This window comes from Colobus angolensis, unplaced genomic scaffold (genome assembly GCF_000951035.1).
Source record: "Colobus angolensis palliatus isolate OR3802 unplaced genomic scaffold, Cang.pa_1.0 Scaffold288, whole genome shotgun sequence".
Lineage (NCBI taxonomy): Eukaryota > Metazoa > Chordata > Mammalia > Primates > Cercopithecidae > Colobus > Colobus angolensis.
Window position 1 is genome coordinate 1,838,644 of NW_012116132.1, and position 24,779 is coordinate 1,863,422.

Sequence of the window (24,779 nt, forward strand, 5' to 3'; positions counted from 1 at the left end):
TCTGTTCGGTCCACAGCCTCCCTTCCCAGGCCGGCGCGGAGGCCCAGCAAACACCAATCTGGAGGAACGCAAGGACGCATCGCAATGACAAAGGCGCCCGTTCTTAAGGCGCATGCGCGCAGGCCACCAACTCCAAAGCCAGGCCTCCAGCCAGCGTTTGCTAGAGGGAAAGGTAGCGGGGAGGTGGGCAAAAGGAGAACTGGAGGGCCCTGTCTGCTAAGGTAGCCTCCCATTGGCTCCTCTTGCTCCGCCCTCGGTCGCGACTGGCTATGGGCTGGGAGCACGGGCCGAGCACGCTCCCACGCGCATAGCTGCATTCGGCAGGCGGACGGCGGCGCAGCCAATGGGAGCGGTCCGCGGGGCGGGGCTTGGGCGCTGGGCCTCCCTGGAAGCGGGCGAGTTGGTAAACAGATCCGGAGCGCGTGCCGGGCGTCAGCGCTGTGGCGAGCGCGCGGAGGCGGGCGCAGAGGGGGCTAGAAGGTGACCGCGGATCCCATCTTCCTGCAGCCGGGTAAGGCTGCCACCCGCCGGCCCGCCAAGTGCCTGGGCGCCGTCTGGCTGCGGCCAGAGCTGGGTTCAACACCCACCTGAGCCCTTCTTGCATTTTCTTCATGTGACAGTGCAGCTTCCCCGTGAGTTTCGCTAGCCGCGAGCGTCAGGTCGGGACGCAGAGGGGGCGCCTGAGGTGCAGGGTGGGTCCTCTGCAGCCGTCTCACGTCCCTGGGTCCACCTCAGCCCCTCGGTCTTGCGTCGGGGAGGAGACGAGGGCCACGTGCAGAGCTTTGGGTCCCTGGAACACGCCTGCTGCTTGCCCGACCGTCTTCCGGCTGCCGATCGCCCGTTGCCCGTGCCCTTTGGTCGCCAATACAGCTTTCCTGCTTCGCTTTCTAATAATGTCGTTCTTCACTCCCAGACCCCGTTGCTCTGAGTGTCTGGGGCTCTAGGCTCGTTGCCCCTGGCTGCAGGTTTGGGTCAGAACTTTGACTTCCTTGGCTGGAGCCAACTGTTGGGCTTCACAGGTGGGAATTTTGGGTGAACTTGGGACAGGGGATCCTTGTTGATCCTTTCTTCCTTTCGCTTTTCTTTGGCCTTTCCTCTTACTTCTCCAAACACTGGGGGGTCTTGTGAGTAAGGTTTGGACTTACTCCGCTAAACTCGGAGCCTTTCCGAGGCTCATTCTCACCCATTGCACAGAGGTGACAGCCCCTCTGCCAAACCCTCCTTGGGCGATGGGGAATGCTGCAGGGGCAGGTTTGGGTGTTGGGACTCCCCATTTGGGTGAGAGATGTCAGCTTCCTGAAGGGTGAGAGGCTTTTGTGCAGAGTCTTCCAGCCTGAGTTGAGCCTGCAGCCTGTTGAAAAACTTGTGCGCGTTCACTTGGGCCTTGGATCTACGTGACAGGACTGAGTAGCTGGTCATGCCAGGCCTACCTGATTGCCAAAGGATTTGAACATTCATTGATGCCAGCTTGCTAGTTGTCACGCTGTGGATGGGTGGGTCGTCCTGGCAGGAGGGCTCTTGGGAGACTCTTCTTTTGGAGGAAGGCCTTTCTCCTGAGGAGAGACAAAAGGGGAGCTACAGGAGCAGCATCTTTAAGACTCAGGCTGCAGGGCGCGGTGGCTCACACCTGTAATCCCAGCACTTTGGGAGGCCGAGGTGGGTGGATTGCCTGAGGTCAAGAGTTTGAGACCAGCCTGACGAACATGGTGAACCCCCGTCCCTACAAAAAATACAAAAATTAGCTGGATGTGGTGGCAGGCACCTATAATCCCAGCTAGTCAGGAGGCTGAGGTGGGAGAATTGCTTGAACCTGGGAGGCAGAGGTTGCAGTGAGCCAAGATGGCGCCAGTGCACTCCCCACTGGGCAACAGAGCGAGACTCAATCTCAAAAAAAAAAAAAAAGAAGACTCAGGCAATGGCTTTGAATGTTTTGTTCAGCCTTGCAAATGGTGCGGACTATGCAGAATCGTAATGATTTGGGGCCTAATGTTGGGCAGCTCAAAGGAAAAGTGAACCAGGCAGTCTGGGCACCTCCCTCAGAGCCAGTGTGTTATCTAAGACAAAGTTTTTCAACCTGTGGACTAATGACATTTTGGACCCATAATTCTTTGTTGGCGGGGGGCCTGGCCTATGCATTGTAGGATGTGTAGTAGTATCCCTGGCTTCTGTCTACTAGACTAGCACCACTCACTACCCCTTCTAGCCATTGTGACCATCAGAAATGTTTCCAGACATTGCCACATGTCCCCTGGAGGGCAAAGTCTCCCTTGGTTGAGAACCACTGAGGTAAGACTCTAAAAAGAGTTGTCCTATGCTGCCAGAGGCCCCTCTGGGACCTGCCTGTGAGTAGGTGAGAGGTTTGGGCAAAGGATAGTGTTGTGCCTCCTACCCTAACCCAGTGGTAAAAGTCATGTAGATTGGGCTACCTGTGCACCTAGGAGGGCAGAGGCAAAACCTGCAAGCAGAAAGGAGGTAGACATCCATGGGCATGTACTGTGCCTGCTAGGTGTGTGGCAGTGACTGCCTGGGTTGGGGGTGCTGGAGAATTGGAAGACTGGTAGCTTCTCGGCTGCAGGCAACAAAGGGCACCCAAAAGATCCCCTAACTGACCAAGGAGTGTTATGGGAAAATCCCGATACATCCCCACAGGATCAATTAACAGCAAGAAAGAGAAACTCATTTCTCTTGCAAGACTAGGGGATTTGCACATGAGTAACTATGGGCCAGTTTTACAATAGGAGACATACTTAAGCTGAGTGCTGGCACAAAGGCTAACTCAGCTATCCACAAGTGGTTCTTCAAGGAGATGCTTTATTCATCCTCACTTTTTGCTCAGACATCTCTGTGTCTTGTGATGTGGAAGGGATCAGGCCTTCATCTGCAGGGAGTAAGTGGCAGGGTGCATTTCAAACATATGTATTTTTACATATACCATCTGAGGGTGCAGCGTGGACATGGGTATAATAATCTGTGGAGTTCTTTTGTAGTTATTTGAAGCATCAGTGTCAAAGTCAGTGAGCCTTTTATTTTTTTTTTCTCCTTGGGTCAGCCTGCTCATCAAAGAGACATTTTTATGTGTGTATGGAGAAGGATGCTTTACTTCTGAGTCTAAATTTTGCCTTCAGTGTAATCCAGAATTTATGCCCCAAATTTCTAAGTCCCAAACCGATAGGCATGCAGAAAAGCTGAAAAACAGGGATTTCTTGCACAGGGCAAGGAAAACCATCCTAAGCCTATTCAATGAGTTTCTCTTTCTTGCTGTTAATTGATCCTGTGGGGATGTATCGGGATTTTCCTGTAACACTCCTTGGTCAGTTAAAGGATCTTTTGGGTGCCCTTTTGTTGCTTATAGAAAAGGATCAGGAAGGAAGGTCACTTCTCCTTTCTCAAAGAGAAGTTTAAAGAAGGCTATTATTGGGAAGCTGAAAACTTGGCAGGATAATTTTCCAGTAAGAACCATGGACACTGAGTCATTATCTTTGTCCGTTGAAACAAGAGCTGTGTGCAAAATTAGACAGGAATATTTAGACAGAGTTGTCTTGATTTGACAGTGGCATCTGGAGATACTTCTGTCATTCCTGTTAAGCAACAGCCGGGAACTCGGGAGAGCCAGTGGAAAGGAGAGCTAGTGGGAGTGAGGGAGTTCGAGGGTCCTGCTCTTTCTGGAGTTGCACATGTGGAGGGGTGGGAGTCCACAGAGGTGGTTTGTGAGAAGGACCTCAAGAGGAGATAGAACCGAAGGCCTGGATTCAAAGAAATTTATGCAAGTGAAATTTCTAGATTGACTAACTGGCTGGATATATGGCTGAGATTTCTAAGCAGGGGGAGGAGCTGGATGATGGAGGAAGAGCTGGTTTGGGAGAAGGTGGTCATCTTAGTTTTAGACATGATGGGAGCCTATGGGACTTTTTTCCATCCTGTTTGATTAAGGTATAATTTGCATACAGTAAATTCATCCTTCTTAGTGTGCAGTTCTGTACAGTTTGACAAACACACAGTCACATAACCCCTACCACAATCAAGGTATAGAATAATTTCATCGCCCTCCGAAATTTCCCTGTACCTCTTCCCAGTTGCCTGTGGGTCTTTGAAGCAGTGATGTGGTATGTGTGTGTGTAACTTGTTTTTTTCTGGAAATGGGTTCAGTGGTTGAGAGGCCCTGCCTGGCCTAAGGGTGGGGAGGCATCAGTGCAGAGCCTGTGGAGGAGCTCTGGCCACCCAGGAGACAGTGCAGATGGCAGGGAGGCTGAGGTGTCAAGGACCAGCCTGGGAACTCCCAGGCCTTGGAGTAGGTGGAGGAAGAGGAGCTGGGGGAGGAAGCTGAGGAGGTGAGGCCAGAGAGAAGGGAGGAGGGAGGGCTTCTGGGAAGAGTGTGGGGCCAGCAGGAAACACTGTGGGGCAGGGAGTGGCTGAGGAGACCCACTGGCTTGAGCCCTCTGGTGTCACAGAGGGGCAGCTTGGGGTTGGCGCCAGACAGTGTGTGCTGAGGGAGCAGGGAAGATGGCAAGTGCACTCCATCCTTGGGAGATGGTGGCCACGTCCAGAGGGTGGAGGAGAAGCAGAGCCTATAGTAGGCTTGTGGGCTTGAGGGGAGGGCTTTTATGAAAGGAGATTGAAGGCAAAAGAAAAAAATAGGTCAAGGGCAAGGTCCTGGTGCGGGAAGGAGGAGGGATGGTCAGTGTGGGAGGAGATGGAAAAGAGGCAGGGGAGGGGTCTGAGAGGTGTGACCAAGAATGTGCGGTCACTCCTATCTGGTTGCCCCCATTTCTGGAGTAACAAAGGTCCACTAGAGAGGGGTCGAGGCCTTCTGTTTAATGTGAGAGAGCCAGGGGTGGGGTTTGAAGAGCCTTAGGTACCTCGGCATCCTTTGAGAAGTTGATTGTACCCTGTGAGAGAGAGTGAGTGTGTGTGTGTGTGTGTATAGAAGGCAGGCAGGAAGGTGTTTCTGGTTCATATGGAAAAGCCCAGTCCCTTACCTCTCCCTACCTCTGCACCATCCACTGGAGTTTTCCATTTCCCGGAGGTGTGTTTCCTGAGAGAGAGAGGCTGTAGCGCCCCTCTCTGCCTTTGTGAAGACAGCAGAGTTGGTCTGCCTCTCACCTCTCACTATTTCATAGAGTCTCTAGAAGGATCAGTATCTGCGTTGTTTTGAGCATTACTCTTTCTAGACCCCGTTACATCCTAGCTTTCAAAACAGCCCTGTGCGTGCTCTCCTTGCTGACCTTCTGTGCTCCAGGGATGCATGGCCCTTTCCTAATCTCTGGGAACTAGGCCTCCTCCAGGTAAGTCATGTCACTTACACATGAGGAAATGAGAAAACGCAGGCCCCAAGAGGAGAAGCGGTGTGCCTGAGGTCATCTGCGCTCAGTGGCGTTACTGTTGGTCCCCCCCGTCAGCCCTCATCACAATATACGCGGTGTCGTCTGGGAACTGGAGGACCTGGTGGCAAGTCCCTGCTGTCCGCAGGGCTGGATGAGAAGTCCTGGGGACAGTCCACATGAAAAGAAATGTTAAAGTTCAAGCTCAGAGCCTGGGCCCCAGCCCAGTGTTTGTTCTGTGCTTGGCACATTTTTTGTTTGGCACTGATACTGGCTCAGAGGAGGGTAAAAGTAAAAGTCGATTGCCCAGTAAGCTGAAGGTGGTTACTGTTTGACAGGTGCTTGAGCAAACATCTCTAATCTTCCCGAGATTGAAAAAATGCTTGTGGCTCTTGCTCCCTAAGGTGTTTACAGCCAGCATGTGGTCAAGGGTTGGACACTGTGCTGCTGCCAGGCCTGTAGTAGCTCCTGTTTACGCCTGCTTGACGCTTATGGTTCATGGGCTAGGGCTGATTGGCCTGCTGCGGAACAATTGCTTGCTGGGTTCAGTCCCTCCTCTTTTCCCTCGGTCTTAAACAGGGGTGGGGGTGAAGCAGAGGAAGCAGTAGCAATGACTATGTACCCTGCTCCCTCCCTGGGTCTGTGTGCCCACCATGAGCGGGATTATGAAGCTGGCTTGAAAATTCATCTGGCTTTGCTCCTATAAAAGTCACTTTTTGACCAGGGGGGTACTGCTGCCATTTCTGTGGCTGTGCATATTCAGGGGTTCAGGTTCCTCTGGTGCTCAGCCTCCTTTCTTCAGTCCTGGGCTGTAGATGAGGGAGCTCAGGAAGCCACGGAGCCTGGGTGCCTGGGCCCTGCCTCACTGACTCATAATGGTAATAAACTCATGGTGTATATGGGGACAGTGCCAGACCCCGTGGGGGATACAGAACTGGGAAAGAGAGGGCCCCTCTCTCCGGAGCTTACTGTGCAGTGAGGGAAATGGGACAGGCACACACAGAGTCATACAGGGCATGGCGAGGTGACCTTAGGCCATTAAGAGATGAGGGAGTTTAGATGAAAGGAGATGACTTGCCTGTAGGGGGTTTACCAGTCCAGCAGGTGGCTAAGATTCCAGCAGGTGGCCAAGATTCCAGCAGGAGAAATGATATTCCATGGGGAGGCAGGAGCAGGCCGTGGAAGTTGGAAAACCTGTGTGGGTGTTGGGCGGGGCCGGGGGTCCATTCTGGCTGAAGCGTTGGGGCACAGAGGCAGCTGGCGAGACGTATTGCTGCAGAGCTGTCTGGGGCTCCACAGTAAAGGGCCTTGCTGGCCAGGCCAGGGAGAGTGGAGATCGACAAGGAGACGGCCACCTCTCCTGGGCCTGTGGTCCCCTCGCTCCCTGCTGAGCCTCTTCTCATTTCTCGTTGCGTGTGTAGTTGTTGTCTGTCTAGGGTTGCCCCTTGTCTGGGTTAACTGGGTGATTTTAAAAGCTATAGAGGTTTTGCATACACATGTAGTGCCTGAGGGTTGCATGTGACCTCAGGGCAGAACATGTTTATTTAACCTCCATACTAGTGATGTGTGCATGTCCACACCTGGCCTGTGTGTGGCATTTGGAGGTGATGCTAGTAAAGGTTGGTGCTGGTGTTGAGTGTGGCAAGACTGAGGGCCACATGCCCAATGGCTCCTCCTAGCTCTTGCACACCCAGAGGCAGTCTTCAGTGTGGGGTGTCTGCCTCTTTCCACTATTTATGTTTAAGATCAAACTGGCTCTGGAACCAAGCTTTGCCTCTAGTGGGTGGGATCACTGGTCCTGAGAATTGTGATACCCTCAGTCCTGGCAGCTGATGAACTTTCCAGAGCAGGGAGTTTGGCCAGATGGCCTCTGAGAGCCCAGCTGGTCCCAGGATTTTTGTGACTCAATTTTCTGTAACCAGGAAGACACATTTCAGGATGTAAACCTTACTTATGTCTCATGTTGAGTGACTATTGATTTAGCAAAAAAGGAATTATTGATTTGGGGCAGTGTTCTTCTCTGCTGTCTCTCAGCTTCCTAGGCAGTAAGAAGAAAGGACTGGAGCCTGAGTCGGACAGGAGTGGAAGGGTCCAGCATCCCACAGCTTTGGCTCTTAGGAGATTGCTCAGCCTTGATGAGCTTTAATTATCCCATCAGTGAGTGGGGATAATACCTCACCAGGTTGTTGTAAGAATTAGAGTTAATACAAAGTGACAGGCAGACAGAAGGGGAATAATAAATGGTAGCTGTTCTTGTTATTATTCCTATTTCATTGAGATATTAAAACTGAAGTAAAAGTATTTTGAAAGATTAAGAATATAAAACCCAGGCCAGACATGGTGGCTCACATCTATAATCCCAGCACTTTGGGAGGCCAAGGCGGGCAGATCACTTGAGGTCAGGGGTTCAAGACCAGCCTGAGCAACATGGTGAAACCCTGTCTCTATTAAAAATACGAACAAATTAGCTGGGTGTGATGGCACCCACCTGTAGTCCCAGCTGCTCAGGAGAATCAACTGTACCTGGGGAGGCTGAGGCTGCAGTGAGCTGTGGTCATGCCACTGAACTCCAACCTAGGCAACAGAGTAATACCCTGTCTCAAAAAAAAAAAAAAAATCTCTCTCTCTCTCTCTCTCTCGGCCTGATTTCGAGGCTTGGGACTTCAGGCGCAGGAGTCTGGGTTTTATATATATGTTTACATACATGTCTACAGGTAGAGGAGCCATTTGAGCAAGGGGTTGGCATGATGAACGTGGATTTTATTATAGGAAGAGGAATCTGGCAGGAGAGTGTTCCATGGTTCAGAGCCGGGGAGCTTGTGGGAGTTAGAGGGGTTTTTCTTCCCACTGCCTCTCCCTGAATGTACCTGGACAAGAGCCTCCCATGCTGTTTTCTCCTTTAAGATGAAGTGGTAAGGAATACCAGTGGGCATTTGTGTCTCTGGTTTCCAAGCAGGCCACCAGCACTTTGGACTGCTTCTCCTGAATGATGTCTCATACGACAGCACTAAATAAACCACACTGGTCCTCCCCCAGCCCAGCCTGCCTCCCAACTCAGGCGTGAGACTGTGCCCGGCAGGAACAACTGCGGGTTATCCAGACTGATCCCATTCACCCTGACCTCTGGTCTCACGAAGTCTGAACTTCATTCCAGAATGTCTGTGTGCTTGCAATAATAATTATTATAATGATGATGGTGATGATGGCATTAGCTAATGGTTTTTAAGCACCTACTGTATGTCCTGAATGCTGTTACATGGATTTATCCAGTCCTTTCAAGAACAGATGAGGAAACTGAGGCACAAAGATAAGCTCACATGACTTGATTTAGGTCACACTAGCAAGTCAGTGGCAAAGTCATGGTGTGAACCCAGTTCACCTAATCTCAGAGCATCTTAACCATGTCACCAGTATCACTTCATGAGCCAAATATTTTAATTTGAATGTTTTAAGCAGTAAACTTCAGTAGGTTTTTAGTCAGAAAACTAAATTGCCATCAGGACCCTGCGCTTGGCTGGTTGGCCTTTAAAAGCCTTGTGTGTCGGCGGCTATATCAACTCCAGAGTGGGAGAGGCTGCTCTGGACCCTCCAATGCCTGCCTGCGTTGGAGCTTTGAGCCCACGCGGGTCACTCACAGCGCTAGGTCCTTGTCTGGACTATCATCAGAGGCTGGAACTTTGCCTTCTGCAAAGTTTATATATCCCCCAACCATGCCCAGCTCCCAACCCAGTGCTCACCACAGGGCAACTCACCCAGGGAATCCTAAGAGTATCTTAATCTCCCAATGGATGGAGAATGGAGGTTTGTAGTCTGGGACGTCAAAAACCCACTGTTTTGCTAATTTTCTCCTCTTACCTGTTAAACAGGTTGCCTAGCTCCTGAGCCATGATGGATCCAGGTCTCAGCTTTACTTCTTAAAAGCTGTGTGACTTTGGGCAAAATACTTAACCTCTCTGTGCCTTAGCACCCTCATCTGTAAAATGGGCATAATTTACCTTCTGAAAATGACTGAGTTAATACATCTCTGTGCTAAGTAGAATGTAACCAGTTCCACAGATGTTTTTATTTTGTGAGCAGCAGAACCAGCCCACCATGCTGATGATAACTACAGCTGCTTTTTCTGAGTTTAGAGCCTGGCATATACTAAATTCAGAAAAAGCAGCTGTAGTTATCATCAGCATGGTGGACTGGTTCTGCTGCTCACAAAATAAAAACATCTGTGGAACTGGTTACATTCATGGGGGAGAATGTCAGTGCCTAGTTGCTTGCTTTTTTTTTTAAAAGAAAAATTTAGCAGTATGGGATTCAGTGCCTGCTTTTAACAAGCTCTTGTTTATGTTATTAGCACACGAATGTATAGTTTTTTAACAGTTCAAAGAAAAACCCCAGTAGTCTGGAAGCCCCTTTCAAGGGAACTTGAAGTCCTTAGCCTAGAAGGCAAGTTGAACCCTGGAAACTCCCTTCCTTACAAGGCATGATCCACTGGGACATCCGGAGGCCGTGGGTACAGACCTGTGTGAAGGCCATGGCGAGCTCAGACCTCTCCGCCAGGGCAGACAGGCCAGCACAGGCCAGCGTGTGTGGCTCACCAGGAGGCCACCAATGCCCTGCAGTCAGAAGGGACAGTCTTGAGAGCCTTTGGAGGTCTGCTCTGTGAGTCACGGTCTCTAAGCTCATTCACTTTTGATTTCCTTTTTCCGTTTCTTGAAGAATAATGGAAAGAGAAGGGGCAGGTGGAAAACTTCTGCCTAAGGGCAAAGCCAGACTCTTGGGAAGAGGGTTGCAGGGGGAGACTCTTAGGAAAGGGTCCCCATGGAGGCATCCTGCCTGGCCATAGGCATGGGCTCCCTCTGCTCCCCTTCCCTCTCTTCCTCCAGAACCGGGGTTCTCAAAGTAAGTTCCTGGAACCCGCAGCGTCAGCAGCACCTGGGAACTTGTTAGAGATGCAGATTCCCGGGCCCCACCCCAGACCTGCTGAGACGGAACCCTTAGGGGTATGGCCCAGCACTCTGGACTAGTCTTAAGGTGATTGAGACGTTCACAGCAGCTTTAGGACCAGTGCCTCAGACCAGCCTCCTGAGAGGCCCTTGCTTCTGTATGTGGAGTAAAAGTTGCCAGCAGGTGTGAGCCAGCCAGAGAATAGCAGGCTTTCTCAAACTTTGGAGGGACCAACTGAGTTCATTTCCTTTTGACAAATGTTGATGACCTGTCTGCTCAATCCTGAGCATGGTGCTTGGTGCTGGGGAGAGGGGGAAGACAGATGTGGTCCTTTTCCTGTGGCTGATGGTCCTTGTGGTCCTTGTCCTGTGGCTGACATCTGACTGGGAAGAGAGTTGGGCAGATTCAGGAAGTGGTTACTGCTGCGCTGGAGGGGATGGGCACAGGGTGCTGGGAGGCATGTTGGGGAAGCCTTCCTAGAAGAGGTGATGTTGGTGCTGAGATCTGGGAGGAGGAGAGGAGGTGTGCCCCCTGTGTACAGGCCTGCAGGAGGAAGCCTCTCTGGTTCCAGGAATGGGTTGGCCTGGCTGGAACCTAAAGGCAGTGGAGGGAAGGGCAGAGCCACGGTAAACGACTGCTGCATCACCCAGCGAGAATATCAGATGCTCAAGGGCAGGGGAGGAGGCTTGAAAGAAGTGTGTGGTGGCCGCATTCCTCAGGGTGGGAGCCCTGGGAGGATGAGGTGGGGGTGGTAAAGTCACTTTGGGACATATTTCCTATGGGAGGTACCTATAGGTGATTGGGATGCTAGGCTTGCAGTGGACAGCTGCCCTGGGGAAGACTTCTCAGCATGGACTCTCCCTGACTCCCACTCTCCCTGGATCCTACTCTCCCTGGTTCACTCTTCTTGACTCCCACTCTGCCTGGCTCCTGCTCTCCCTGGCTCCTGCTCTCCCTGGCTCCCGCTCTCCCTGGTTCACACTCTCCCTAGTTCATACTCTCCCTGGCTCCCGCACTCCCTGGTTCCCACTCTCCCTGGCTCCCACTCTGCCTGGCTCCTGCTCTCCCTGGCTCCTGCTCTCCCTGGCTCCCGCCCTGGTTCACACTCTCCCTAGTTCATACTCTCCCTGGCTCCCGCACTCCCTGGTTCCCACTCTCCCTGGCTCCCGCTCTCCCTGGTTCACACTCTTCCTGGCTCCCACTCTCCCTGATTCACACTTTCCCTGGCCCCCACTCTTCCTGGTTCACACTTTGCCCAGAAGAACGGCCTTTTGTGCCACTTGCTTTTGGCTTCTTATACCAGTCATGTTGAGGCTTCGGTGGCAGATATGACTGCAAGAGACCCGAGGACGGTGGGTCCTTGGCTTTTAGAGAAAACACACACCATGCTTTGCTGGGGAGGAGCTGGTTGATAATGCCACACTCTGTATTTACGGAGGAGATTGAACAGCGGCTTGGCAATGCAGACAATGTCCCTGGCCTGCTGTCTTAGAGGAGATGAATGGCAGATGGTGAGTTCTGGCTCTGAAGGGGGGACTTGGAGTGTATATGGCATCCTCAGAGTAAAATTCCTTCCTCCGGGTGGGTCCTGAGTATACAGTGTGTGATACTCTCATCTGCTGTCTATCAGGATTGCCTGTTGAATTCATTTTAAAAAAGGACACAACTCATTTTCCTATTGATATATCTTCTTGTATCTGGCCAGTTAGACAGCCCGTGGGGGTGTCTTTTAGTTTTGGAGACTAGATTTGAAGGTCCCCATGACCCAGATAATTACCAGCTCGTATGCAGGTCAGGATCCCCAAGTTGGAGCCTCGTCTCCAGCGTGAGTGAGACGGTGTCCCCGAAAGGTCAGACAGTGAAAGTTTGGCCAGAAAACGCCCTCCTGTGGTGGGAACACAGCCTTGTGCAGCTTTCTCAACCCCTGTCCCTGGGGTTGGGAAGCTGCGTTTATCATGGTTCTTTCTCTCTCTGTAGACACTTCAATAAAGACATTTATTTACTTCAGCCGTGATCCCCACTCCATCGTGCTCAACTAATCACCGAACCAGCATCAACTCCATTAATAGTCCTAATAATAAAGCCCCTCAGATGTCAATATTTGATCCTCATGTTTCGGGATACTCCTCAGTAGCCATTGCCATAGTATAGCCAAAAACAACCATTATGCCACCCAAATAAATAAAAAAGACTGTCAGCCCCACAAAAGTCCGTTAGAGCAGTTTAGCACCTTAGGACCAGAAAAGGGGCCTGATGAGGCACCCAGAGCCCTTCCGAACTGAACTACTGAGGAGGGATGGAAGAGGTCGAGCCACATGCTGGGCAGCGGCAGCTGGTGGGGGTGGGCTTGGAGCCCCATGTCCCAGCTCCAGGTCATCTCTTCCACTCTGCCTCTGATCCTGGCATGTCAGCATCAGTTGGCCTCCAGCTGTCTTCCTGGTGTCTGTGCCCATTATAGAGGTACGGGCATGCCATGCTGCCATGAGCCCTGGGCCAGGGCAGATTCATCCAGGGCCTACAGAAACTAGCCTGGAGCACTGGGAGAGGTCAGTGAACTTGTGTTGAAGGAACCTCTGGATGACTTTTTATTTTGGTTTCATGCCTGGCTAGTGGACACTCCCAAACATGAGCACCTGTCTCCCACCTCCACTGCTTTATTATTTGTGGCCACTCTTTTGGCTGTCCCCTCCTCAGAGGAGAGCAGGCGGGCACATGGAGGCCTTCAGGAGGCCGCTATACCAAGGAGGCACAGAACCCAAACACTCCATTTCTGTTACTCACAGGCAAGACCCCAAAAACGTGCTCATGGAGTTGCAGGAAGAAGTAGGGTGAGTGGGAGACTGGTGTTCCTAGCCAGGGTCGGGTACTTGGAGATGAAGTCACGATGCTGATAGGATTTTTAACTTGTGTACTACATGTGTTTGGGGGCTTTTATTTCTTTAAAATCATGATGAAAATACCTCCTGGTGTAACTGTGTGCCTGGTTCTTGGTGCAGCCCTGGAAGGGATTTGCAGTGAAATTGTGGGATCATTGAATTATGAGGCACTTTGGGATTGTGGTGCATTAGAAGTAGGGTTTTAAGACCTAATTTTTGAAAGCAGAAGGTGAGAAAAGTTCTGGATAGATGTTTCCTTCTGGTAGTTATTCCCCTTCCCTCCTTTCTACTTCTGTGAGAGCAGAGACTCCCTTGCAGAAAAATACCTGGTGTTAAGCTGGCATGGTGGTGTGGACCTGTAATCCCAGCTGCTTGAGAGCCTGAGGTGGGAGGATCGCTTGAGCCTTGGAATTTGAGGCTATAGGGTGCCACGATTATGCCTGTAAACAGCCATGGCACTCCAGCCCAGGCAACATAGTGAGACCCCTCTCTTAAAAAAAAAAAAAAGTACCTGATATTGATGAGGTATAAAGGGATCACTTTGTATGGTAAGGGGAAGTGTAGGTGTGGACCCTGAACAGGTCAGCGATATTTGTCAAAGGGGGGTGCGTACAGGCTGTGGTTTTGAAATGAGTCTACATGTTGTTGTGCTCACAAATGACAGACTGTGTTTATTAGCAACATCTGTAGCAGTGTTTATTGATTTGAGAAGAACAGGTTTTGCCTCCCAGTTTGCAGGGCCATATATCCGTAGGGTATTCCCCTCGTCAGGCCCTCCTTCCAGAAGAGTGGGCGCTCACCATCTCTGCTTCCTGGCTCTGGCACCACTGTCTGGGGTGGGACTTGGCACCAGTTGGGAGTTCACTGATACGTATGTAGGATGCAACTGTTTAGGTAGGAAGAAAGGCACAACTAAGTACTGTTCAGTGTGTACTTTTTTAGATGGCTTATTTATTTGCCACTTTGAAAGTAGGACATGTGAACTAAGAAAGCTACCCACAGTGCTCCTTGATGCTTCCTTTTTGATTCTGCATCATGTGGTGGTGCTTGGTGGTGTGGTGGTGATGGCACTTGGTGGTGTTGGTGCTTGGTGGTGGTGGTGGTGGTGGTACTTGGTGATGGTCGTGGTGATGGTACTTGGTGGTGGTGGTGGTGGTGATGGTACTTGGTGGTGGTGGCAGTGGTACTTGGTGGTGGTGCTTGGTGGTGGTGGTGGTGGTGGCAGCGGTGGTGATGCTTGGTGGTGGTGGTGGCAGCGGTGGTGATGCTTGGTGGTGGTGGTGGCAGCGGTGGTGATGCTTGGTGGTGGTGGTGGTGGTGGTGGTGGTAGTGGTGCTTGGTGGTGGTGCTTGTTGTTCGTTTCTTTTGAATGGTGGTTAGGATCTTCCAAATTGATTGCACTGTGGGTCTGGACTGCAGTTTGAAAACATCGGTTTGGTGAATAGTTGAAGCTGAGGGTGGGCCGACCCTGAGGGGTCAGGGAGGGGCTCTGGTTGTCCCTTGGTCTGTGGATATCTGTCACAGGCCTCACTGGGCAGAGCAACGGCGGCTGGGCAGGGACAGGCAGCCTCAGCCCCTGAGGGTTCAGGTTGGAGCACCAATGCTGTGAGTGGTCCCCTGGACCTCGCAGGGAAGTTCTTTGGGAGTTGGATGCTTCTGTCCCAATAGGCAGTTTTGGTCCAGAGGGAAGAACCCTAGACTAGGAGTCTGTGTGCCTGACTCAAGTCCTGGTTCTGCTGTGAATCATGAATCATGCCACCTGTCCGTGCCTCAGGTTTTCCGTAGGGTGCTTGTGAGGTAATGAGAGGAAATGTGTGGGAAGCAGCGAGCACACTGCACCACCGACTCAATGGTCTTTATTCTGCTCTATTCCCCTGGAGTGTCCAGAGTTACATGGAGTCTTCCTTGAGTCCTGGGCCCTTTCTTATCTCTTAGCAGAAGGGGAGATCAGTGGAAAAACCAGCCCTCTGGACCTTCTGCTCAGAGTTTGGTGTGGAGTTGGTAGTGTGGGTTTGGCTTGCAGAGGCCCGGGGCCTCCCCTGACTTGGCCTCCTTTCTTTCAGCCCCAAAGGATGGCTGCCATATTAGGAGACACCATCATGGTGGCCAAAGGCCTTGTCAAGCTGACCCAGGCGGCCGTGGAAACCCACCTGCAGCACTTGGGCATCGGAGGGGAGCTGATCATGGCGGCCAGAGCCCTGCAGTCCACGGCTGTGGAGCAGATTGGCGTGTTCTTGGGGAACGTGCAGGTAAGAGGGCCTGGCAGTGGGAGGGGTGCTGGCAGGAAGAGGGCGGGACCTGGAGCTCTGGAGGAGACCAAGGGCCGTGACCATGGCAACTGGTCTGTGGTGGCCAGGGCCTGAGGGCCCACCAGCTAATGTGTCCCACAGTCCTTCTAGGGTAGGACAGGGCCCCTGTGTGAGGTGGTGGCAACTATAACAAAATTCCATAGACTGGTGGCTTAAACAATGCACATTTATTTCTCAAAGTTCTAGAGGCTGGAAAGTCCAATATTAAGGTGCCAGAAGATTCAGTGTCTGGTGAGGGCCCGTTTCCTAATCCGTAAATGGCCATCTTCTCACTGTGTCCTCATGGGGCAGGAGGAGGGCAAGGCTGCTCTCTAGAGCCTCTGTTACGAGGGCATCAATCCTGTTGAGGAGGGCTCTATCCTCATGACTTAATTACTTCCCAAAGGAAGTAATTCCCACCTCCCACTTCCCACCTCCCAATACTATCACACTAGGGGCTAGGTTTCAACGCGTGCTCTTTGGAGACACACACATGTAGTTTTTACCGGGGCCTGGGTGTCCATCAGCTTGGCTCAGCCTTCGAAGGCCCTTCCCACTGAGCCTGCTGAGTCTCCGCCAAGGCCCGACCTCATTTTTCTCCTTCAGTTTGCTGAGGGTCTCTGGGCTCTTCACTGGGGGCTCTCCTTTCCTGGGTGGCAGCTGGCACAGCCCTTCCAAAAGCAGCTTTATCTCCAGCCTCTCTCTCATCCCTGTGCCATCTAGGGGTAGAGATGACCTTTTGTGCCGAGGTCCAGGAAGCCTTGATGTCTTACTCCAAGGGGTGGTTTTTAGTGAAATCGTGTGCTGGAGAGGTGACTATAAACAGGGCTGGCTACAGCAGAGCACTGCCCACCATGGCGTCACCTTGTACAGTCGCCAGCAACTTCCCTGACGTTCAGGGAGATGGGATTGGGGGGTGTTTGTGTGCCTGTTGTGCGTGAGCACCTGTGTGTGTGCTTAGGCATGTGTGCATTGGAGGTTGTGTTGCAGCCTCTCTCCTTCCACATCTCTTCTGTGGATGGCTGATGTTTAGACAAAGGTCACTGCCCTCCTGCAGGCTGTGAGGCTGTTGCAGCCCCCAGGCGTCTCAATCTCAGGTTTAGGACCCGCAGGCCCTTCCTTGCCGCTCTGGGAGGATCCTGCGGTGATACAGTGGCTCTGTCACCGAGCATGCCTGCCTTTAGTGTTCAGAAGTCCTCATATCTGTGCTCTCCTCCAAGCCTCATCACTGTCCTGGGATGGGGGCCGGCCTGGACCATCACCCCCATTTCTCAGACGAGGAAACTGAGACAAAGCAATTGGCTGTAAGACTCATAACGAGTGACAGGACCAGAATTCTTGTCCCCTCCCAGCCTGGACTCCGTGCTCTTGCCGTCCCCTTGCCTGGTTCGGTGCCTCAGTGTGGGGCCTTGGCCTCACTCTTGGGTGTTTTGCCCGTGGGACACTCAGAAAGTGAGACACTCAAAACTTGGGTGTTTTGCCCAGCTCACTCGGACCCGCCCAGAAGTGAGACAGCCTGGGCAGGCCTTAGCCATAATGGCGAGTGGGGCCTCCAGATCAGGCACTCTCCAACCCTCTGCTCCTGAAGTGTGTCTGGAAGGGGTAGGGCCTCCCCCTCAGTCACTGGGAGGTAGGGGTGAGTGATGAGCCACACCACCCAGGAGGCACCGGAGCAGGGTAGGCACTGGAGCAGGGTGGCTGCCCGCAGTGTGCTGCCATTCACTCCCTCGGAGCAGGGTGGCCGCCCAGGGTGCACTGCCATTCACTCCCTCAGTGCTTCCCTTTTTGCTGTCTCCCTTCTTGCTGAGGGGAGGAAGGTCACGGACTCCAGGAGCTTGTCTCCCTCCAGCCCGTCAAGGTTGCTCCTGCATTCGTTCAGCAGATACTTACTGAGCCCGGGTCCCCTTGGAGCCCTGGGGACCCCCCACTGGCCTTGGGCTTCCACAGTGACACCGACAGGTGTTAGTGGCACAGGGCCAGGGGACCATATGGGAGCGATGGGGCAGAAGGAGGGCCTTGCCCAGGCTTCCTCATGGCAAGGCTTTCCCGGGGTCTCTGTGAATTTAAATGTGACGCCTGTGGGTTTTTTTTTTTTTGAGATGGAGTCTTGCTCTGTCGCCCAAGCTGGAGTGCAGCGGTGCAATCTCAGCACACTGCAACCTCCGCCTCCCAGATTCAAGCAATTCTCCTTCCTCAGTCTCCGGAGTAGCTGGGATTACAGGTGGCTAATTTTTGTATTTTTAGTAGAGATGTGGTTTCACCATGTTGGCCAGGCTGGTCTTGAACTCCTGACCTCAGGTGATCCTCCTGCCTCCCAAAATGCTGGGATTACAGGTGTGAGCCACTGCACTGACCTAAATGCAACTTGTTTCTACACTGAGAATAGTGTCACAGCCAGCAGGGCCAGCCTGGGTGTTGGATCCTGGCTCTGTCATTTGCTGCCTGGTGACCTTCACCAGCACATCAGCCATCTTTGCCTCAGTTTCCTGTTTTTGAAGTGAGCATAACAGCCTGTCTCTTTCCTCCCTCCCATCCTGGGACATCTTAGACAGCAGAGCGAGAGGCTTGGGTCTCCTGCTGTCTGCGTACCCTGCAGGCAGCACGTGGCTGCCTGCGCATTTCATTCCTTTCAGTTGAAGCCGGGAATCCAGGCCATTGGTCTCCCTCCAGAAGCTGGTGCTGTTCTAATTATAGGCTCCTGGGTGCTGTTTCCTGTCCCTGTCTGTGGCCTCCAGTAACTGTGACTGTGAGGAGCCCTATTTTCAGATGAGGAAGTAGCAGAGAAGGGTCAGGAGCTCACTCAAGGTCACTCCTGGTTCAGAAGCAGAAAGGACCTGGGCCCGAAGCTCAGGCCCTGGTGACCGTCACAAAGAACACACGGCATATCCTTTCCCCTGCCCCTCCATTTCCCTGAGCCCTGAGCTCCTAGGGACGGCCAGGCCTAGTCCTGGTTGTGACCACCTCTCCAGTGAGAATCTCTTACGTGCATACTCCGGCTGGCCGGTGGCATCCATGTCTGCAGTGAGCTGTGGGCTTAGGTGGGCCCATCGGTATGCTTCCCTCACCCCTTGCCGGCCTTAGGCTGTGTGTTCACCTCTCAGAGCTTTCCCTGTCGTTTGCACCCTGGTTTATCATCTCTAAAGCCCTGGAGGCCTCCTTGGCCCTGTTTTATAGGCGAGGAACCCGCTGCGCGCGTAGTGTGCACCTGGCCTGGCCCCGGCTGGGCACACAGTAGGTGCTCAGTGTCCTACCTAGGACTACACAGCAGAGCCCAAACAGAAGCAGGGCTGGAGCCCAGGTCTCGGCTCCTAGGCTGGGAAGGGTGCCGGGTCTTGGGTGCAGCACCGTGCCATCTCTGGAGGTGGGAGGGGGCGGGATGCTGGTAGTGTGCTGTCCTAGGCAGCAGGGGACAGGCAGGGAGGAGCTCCTGGTTCGCTTTTGCTCTCCTCATGCTGGTCTTTGCTCCCTGCAGGGTCAGGATAAACGTGAAGAATATTTTGTTGAGAACTTCGATGGCCCAGAAGGGGAGTTCAACTTCTCAGTCCCGCAGGCAGCCGGAGCCTCCACAGACTTCTCCGCAGCCTCCACTCCTGACCAGTCAGCTCCTCCGCCCCTGGGTCATGCCCACAGCGAGGGCCCAGCTCCTGCCTACGTGGCCAGTGGACCCTTTAGAGAAGCCGGGCTCCCCGGCCAGGCTGCGTCCCCTCTGGGCAGGGCCAATGGGAGGCTCTTTGCAAACCCCAGAGACTCATTTTCTGCCATGGACTTTCAGCGAAGGTTCTTCCACCAGGACCAATCCCCTGTGGGGGGCCTCACAGCTGAGGACATTGAGAAGGCCCGGCAGGCTAAGGCTCGCCCCGAGAACAAGCAGCACAAACAGACGGTGCGTCTGGGAGGCCCCTGGAGGGCCGAGGTAGCTCCCACCCACAGCAGTGATGGCCTTGGGTCCTGCTCTAGGGACTTTTCCTGGGTGCTGTGGTCTGGGGTTTTTAGAAACACGGAGGCCTCCTCTTGGTGGAGTGTGCTGTTAGGCGGAGATGCTGCCTGTGGGGTGGAGGGGAGATGTGGGGGCAACAGGAGCCTCTGAAGGTTGGTCCTGTCCCCTTGGCTGATTCCACAGGTCTCTTTCTGGTCTCCCTCCAGCTTAGCGAGCATGCCCGGGAGCGGAAGGTGCCCGTGACAAGGATTGGCCGGCTGGCCAACTTCGGAGGTAAGGTGGCTGTGTGCCCCTGGGCCACCTCACCTGCTGCCTGGGCACCACACTGGGGCCTGTTTGGAGGTGGGGACCCAGCAGTATCCTGGGGAAGGTGTTCGGGGAGGAGGTGGCAGCAGCTGCCCCTGCATGAGCTATTGGGGGAGCTGGAGTTTTTCATGGGAGGATGATTCAGTTACTGAATTCAAGCTCTGCCTGGCTCTCCCCTGTGGGTTGGTACAGGGTCAATGCCGTGCCAGGAGCTGAGCTTGGACTGCTCGGCAGGCCTTGCTTGGAGGCGGTGTCTGCAGCATCTCTGTTTCACCCCTGCCTCAGGCTCACTACCAGTCGGCTGCTTTGGAGGCCTCTCAGGAAGGAGACTGGGTAGTGAGGAAAAGCTCTTCCCTGGGGCTGTTCAGCAGCTCAGCAGGGCTTTCTTTCCCTTGGGACCAGACATTTAGGGAGCCCATTTGCTGGGTTCCCCCAGGCCTGCGGCTCATGAGTGGAGTGACAAGATGCCGTGGCCTCCAGCTGCTGCTATTTCAAGCCATTTTTCTGTACTTTTCTTTGGGGGGGTTGAGTAGTCATCGTGCCCAGTACACGTGCGCTCTTTTTATACAAGTTGAAGGGTGATTTTATAGTGAAGATTTATAGCAGTTGTGTCTGCTCTGATGACATCATGTTTGTCGTGTCTGCTGCTAATTCGCTGGCCCAGATGTTCCTGTTAAAGTGCCATCTCCTTTGCCGCGGTACACTGTAAGTTAGTTACTGGGATTGCATTTCTTTAACACTCAGCTGTCCTCAGTAGGTTCTCCAGGTGATATAATTAACGCAAGCCACAGTTTTGGTGGCTTGCTTTGGACCCTGAGCTTGGGTGAGTGGTTAGTTGCAGGGCTGTAGGCAGCAGAAGTCTGAGTGGTCCATGATAGTGCTGGTGCTGGATGGGTCATGGAGACGCACTCTCATGGATCTGCCTGTCGCTTTTCTGGTTTATGTTTCTCCTCCCATACACCGTCCATCATACATGCTGTTCTCCACTCCTGCCTGTTCTCTTTTGGAAACCCCATCCTACTTGTTCAAGACTGGTTCTGGGCAGAGGCTCATGTACTATTGTGCTCCCTGAGAGCCTGGTATTCTGGGAGCTGGGTAATGTGTGGGTTCTGACATTGAGTGATGGATGGCCCCCCTCTCCAAGGTGCCGAGCAGACTTGGTTAACTGGATAGAATTTTCTCAACTGTAAGGTTTTCTTTCCTAATGGTTACCTTAATATTTGGCACCCACTGTTACTTAGCCATTCAGGAATTTCGTATGAAGTGTCATCTATGGGATAGCCAAGAGTATTGCTTATTTCCTTTTCCTGGGGTAACATTTCAGCAGTCCCTCATAGAATATCACACCTTCCTGAGTTCTGCTGTCAGAATGAGTTTTAGAGTCACTGCCCTGATGGCCTCTAATGGTCCTTATCCCCTGGAAGACTTGGCAGGTTACCTGCTTTGCACATTGGCTTGTCACTGGGTAACATGTATTATTTCTTATTAAAATATTGAATGGAGGCTGTCTTCTTTCTGCATGATTTTGAGGGCAGGAGCTACCCTGTTTTCACATCGGTAGCTTTTCTCTGTCCCCTCCCTCTTCCCTTCACTCTAGACTCTTGGTGAGCCTGTCCCTGGAAGGCTGAGTTTGACGTGTTTCAGGATCGATGCAGTCCTCGCCTGGGAGTGTTTGTGGGGTGGGGAGAAGCGGTAGAGCTAATGCAGGCTGTTTGGGAAAAGTGGTCAGAGTGAAAGTCTTGATGGTGAGTTAGAATCTGGTGGAGCACCATAAAGTCCTGGCGAAGCAGGCAGAAGTCAGACCCTTTTGGTGACGGGTTAAAGAAGACAGAGACTGATATGGAAATGGTTATATATAGGAAGATGTGTAGGAAAAAAAGGTAGAGGGCTCTCCTCAGAGGGTGGGGGATTATGGGCAGCCAGAGGGAGCCTGGGTTAGTGGAGTTGAAGCCCTGGTCTTGGGTGCTTTGTAGCATCGGCAACCTCTGGAGCCTTTGCTGACACCTGCCTGATGCATGGAGCCATCTGTGGGAGTCTGTGTGCTGGAGGATTGCCCACAGCTATGATTCAGAGACACGTATGTTGTTGCCCAAGCAATTGGCAGGTGATGTTTCAGGCTTGGAGATGGCAAGATGGGAGAAAAGAGAAGCCAGGTCAGGAAAGAACGTGCCGTTCTGGCCCTGGTGGGGAATTCTGGGCCTTCTAGCTCACCCAGTTGAACCTTTCAAACTGTAGGTTATGAACCTTTAGAAAACTGTGAAATTAATTCAATGCATCAGGATCAGCATGTAAAAAACAAGTTAACTGTAATCTCAGCACTTTGGGAGGCTGAGGTGGGAGAATCACCTGAGGTCAGGAGTTTGAGACCAGCCTGGCCAACATAGTGAAACCCCATTCCTACTAAAAAAAGTACAAAATTTAGCTAGGTGTGGTGGCATGTGCCTGTAATCCCAACTACTTGGGAGACTGAGGCACAAGAATTGCTTGAACCCAGGAGGGAGAGGTTGCAGTGAGCTGAGATTGCGCCACTGCACTCCAGTGGGGGTGACAGAGTGACTGTCTCAAAAAACAGAACAATTTAAACAGAATGGAATTAAATAGAAAAGATTAGAATTAATATTGTACATCCTTAGAATGAACTATACACATGGCAAGATATTTTAGTTTCAGTGACATATACATATTATTTAAGTATATTCTTCACTGCAATGTGAAATATATAGCTTACTGGTGGGTCACTGTCCAGTTTCCAGTCGCACTGTTCTACTTTGTTCTCCTAGAAAATACCTCTAACCTTTCTTCCCTTCATGGAGGAAAGGTGTTTTTCAGGTGCATACTGACAGACTTTAGGATGTTTTTACATGGGGTTATGAAGGAAGGGGATTGCTGTAGGTCTCAGGGAGGTAGGGCTGCTGCAGGGACCCAGACGGGTTTTCAGCAAGGTTAGCAGTAGGTATTCAGCTATATAGAAGTGGAAGTCAAGGACTTTCCAATTCCAGGGGCTCATTTTGATGCTGAAATGGGGGCATGAGTCCTAAGTCCAATTTGGCTATGGGACATTATGACTGTGATGCTATGAGCAGGATAATCTGTGGATATTAGATTTTATTAAAGAGTGGTGTGAAAGAAAGGGTCATATATTGGATATGGGGTCAGAACTGAACTTTAGGTCATCATAATAGCTGGCCTTTAGTTACAGACGCATGATGATCTCGATCTCCTGACCTCATGATCTGCTTCCGGTGTGACTTGGGCCCTACTTAGTTTTCTCTTTTGTTATAAATAAGGGTCTTGCCATTGATTCCAAATGGGAATATTTTGGTGAATGTTCCATGTTTACCTGAAAATAATTAATGTTGAGTGCAGCGATCTATCTAGTCTGATTTATTATTCATGTTGATCAGATTTTTAAGTGATTTTGGTTTGCTTATTCAATAAGCTATCGACAGAGGCATTAAAAAGTCCACTATGATTGTGGATTTACCTACTTTTAGTCTGTTGACTTGTGCTTTGTATGGTTTAAAGCTATGTTATTTGTTGCCTACAGATTTAGAATTCTTTTTTTTTTGTTTGAGACAGAGTCTCACTGTGTCACCCAGGCTGGAGTGCAGTGGCACAATCTTGGCTCACTGCAACCTCTGCCTCCTGGGTTCAAGTGATTCTCCTGCCTCAGCCTCTGGAGTAGCTAAGACTACAGACGCATGATGATCTCGATCTCCTGACCTCATGATCTACCCGCCTTGGCCTCCCAAAGTCCTGGGATTAAAGGCATGAGCCACCATGCCTGGCCAGATTTAGAATTCTTATATCCTCCTAGAGATTGACCCTTTGTTCTTATGTTATGCCTCTTTTCATCTCGGTGAAAGTCTTCATTGTCTGATATTGCTATAGCTACATTCTAGCTTTGTTTTGGGTAATGCTTGCATGTTATCTTTTTTTTCCCCCTCTACTTTCAACTTTTAAAATGTCCTTATATTTAATGCGTATCTTCTATGAGCAGCATATATAGTTGGTTTTTTTTGTGCGTTTTAAATGTAGACTGATACTCTTACAATGAGAATATTTAGTCCATTTACATTTAAATGCAATTGTGGATGTGTTAGAGTTTATATCTACTACCTTAGTTTTTGTTTGTTTACTATTTGACCTATCTGTTATGTCCCCCATTTTCTCTCCTGTCTTGCCTTCTTTTACATTAATCAAAGACTTAAAATTATAGTCATGCTTTTTTTTTTTTTTGGAGACAGAGTCTTGCTCTGTCACCCAGGCTGGAATGCAGTGGTGTGATCTCGACTCAGTGCAGCCTCAGGCAATTCTCATGCCTCAGCCTCTCGAATGGCTGGAATTACAGGTGTGTGCCACCATGCCCAGCTAATTTTTGTAGTTTTAGCAGAGACAGGGTTTTTCCATGTTGGCCAGGCTGGTCTCAAACTCCTGGCCTCAAGTGATCCACCTGCCTCAACCTTCCAAAGTGCTGGGATTAAAGGCAGGAGCCACCGCACCTGGCCCTCATGTGTGTCTTAATAACAAGGATTCAGTCTGAGAAATGTGTCGTTAGGCAGTTTCATCATTGTGTGGACATCATAGAGTGTACTTATGCAAACCTAGATGGTATATAGCCTGCTACATGCCTAGGCTGTATAGCATAGCCTGTTTGTCCTAAGCTACAAACCTGTGCAACATGTTACTGTACTGAATACAGTAGGTAACTGTAATACAATAGTATTTGTGTATCTAAACATAGAAAAGGTACAGTAAAAATATGATATAATCTATCGCTGTCATATATGCAGTCCGTTGACTGAAGTGTTATATGATGCATGAGTGCATGTTTTCTGTTAGCTCTTGTGTTTTATATTCCTTTACTGTTCTTTTGGTGATCACTCTTGAGATCACAGCATGCATCTTGACTTATTACAATATAAAAATAAGTGATTGATTATTTTTACTACTTCTCCAATAATGCTAATACCTTAGAACACTTTTTAGATATTATTAAGATATATTAAACGGCTGTGCGTGGTGGCTTACGCCTTTAATCCCAGCACTTTGGGAGGCCGAGACGGGCAGATCACGAGGTCAGGAGATCGAGACCATCCTGGCTAACATGGTGAAA

The 24,779-nt window shown here is 51.2% G+C and overlaps 1 protein-coding gene across 2 annotated transcripts in view; it reads left to right on the forward strand.

The window, feature by feature from the left end:
* Positions 1-348: 348 nt before the first annotated feature.
* The window catches only part of ADCK3 (aarF domain containing kinase 3), a 40,340-nt gene continuing 15,909 nt past the window's right edge, over positions 349-24,779 (forward strand). Inside the window, exons 1-4 of one of the 2 annotated variants that reach the window (XM_011948967.1) lie at positions 349-511; positions 15,196-15,381; positions 18,893-19,303; positions 19,564-19,630. In XM_011948967.1, coding sequence (XP_011804357.1) covers positions 15,205-15,381; positions 18,893-19,303; positions 19,564-19,630 — 655 coding nt within the window. In that variant the 5' untranslated portion in view covers positions 349-511; positions 15,196-15,204. The remainder of the gene's footprint in view (positions 512-15,195; positions 15,382-18,892; positions 19,304-19,563; positions 19,631-24,779) is intronic. The other variant, XM_011948968.1, reaches the window with a different exon arrangement.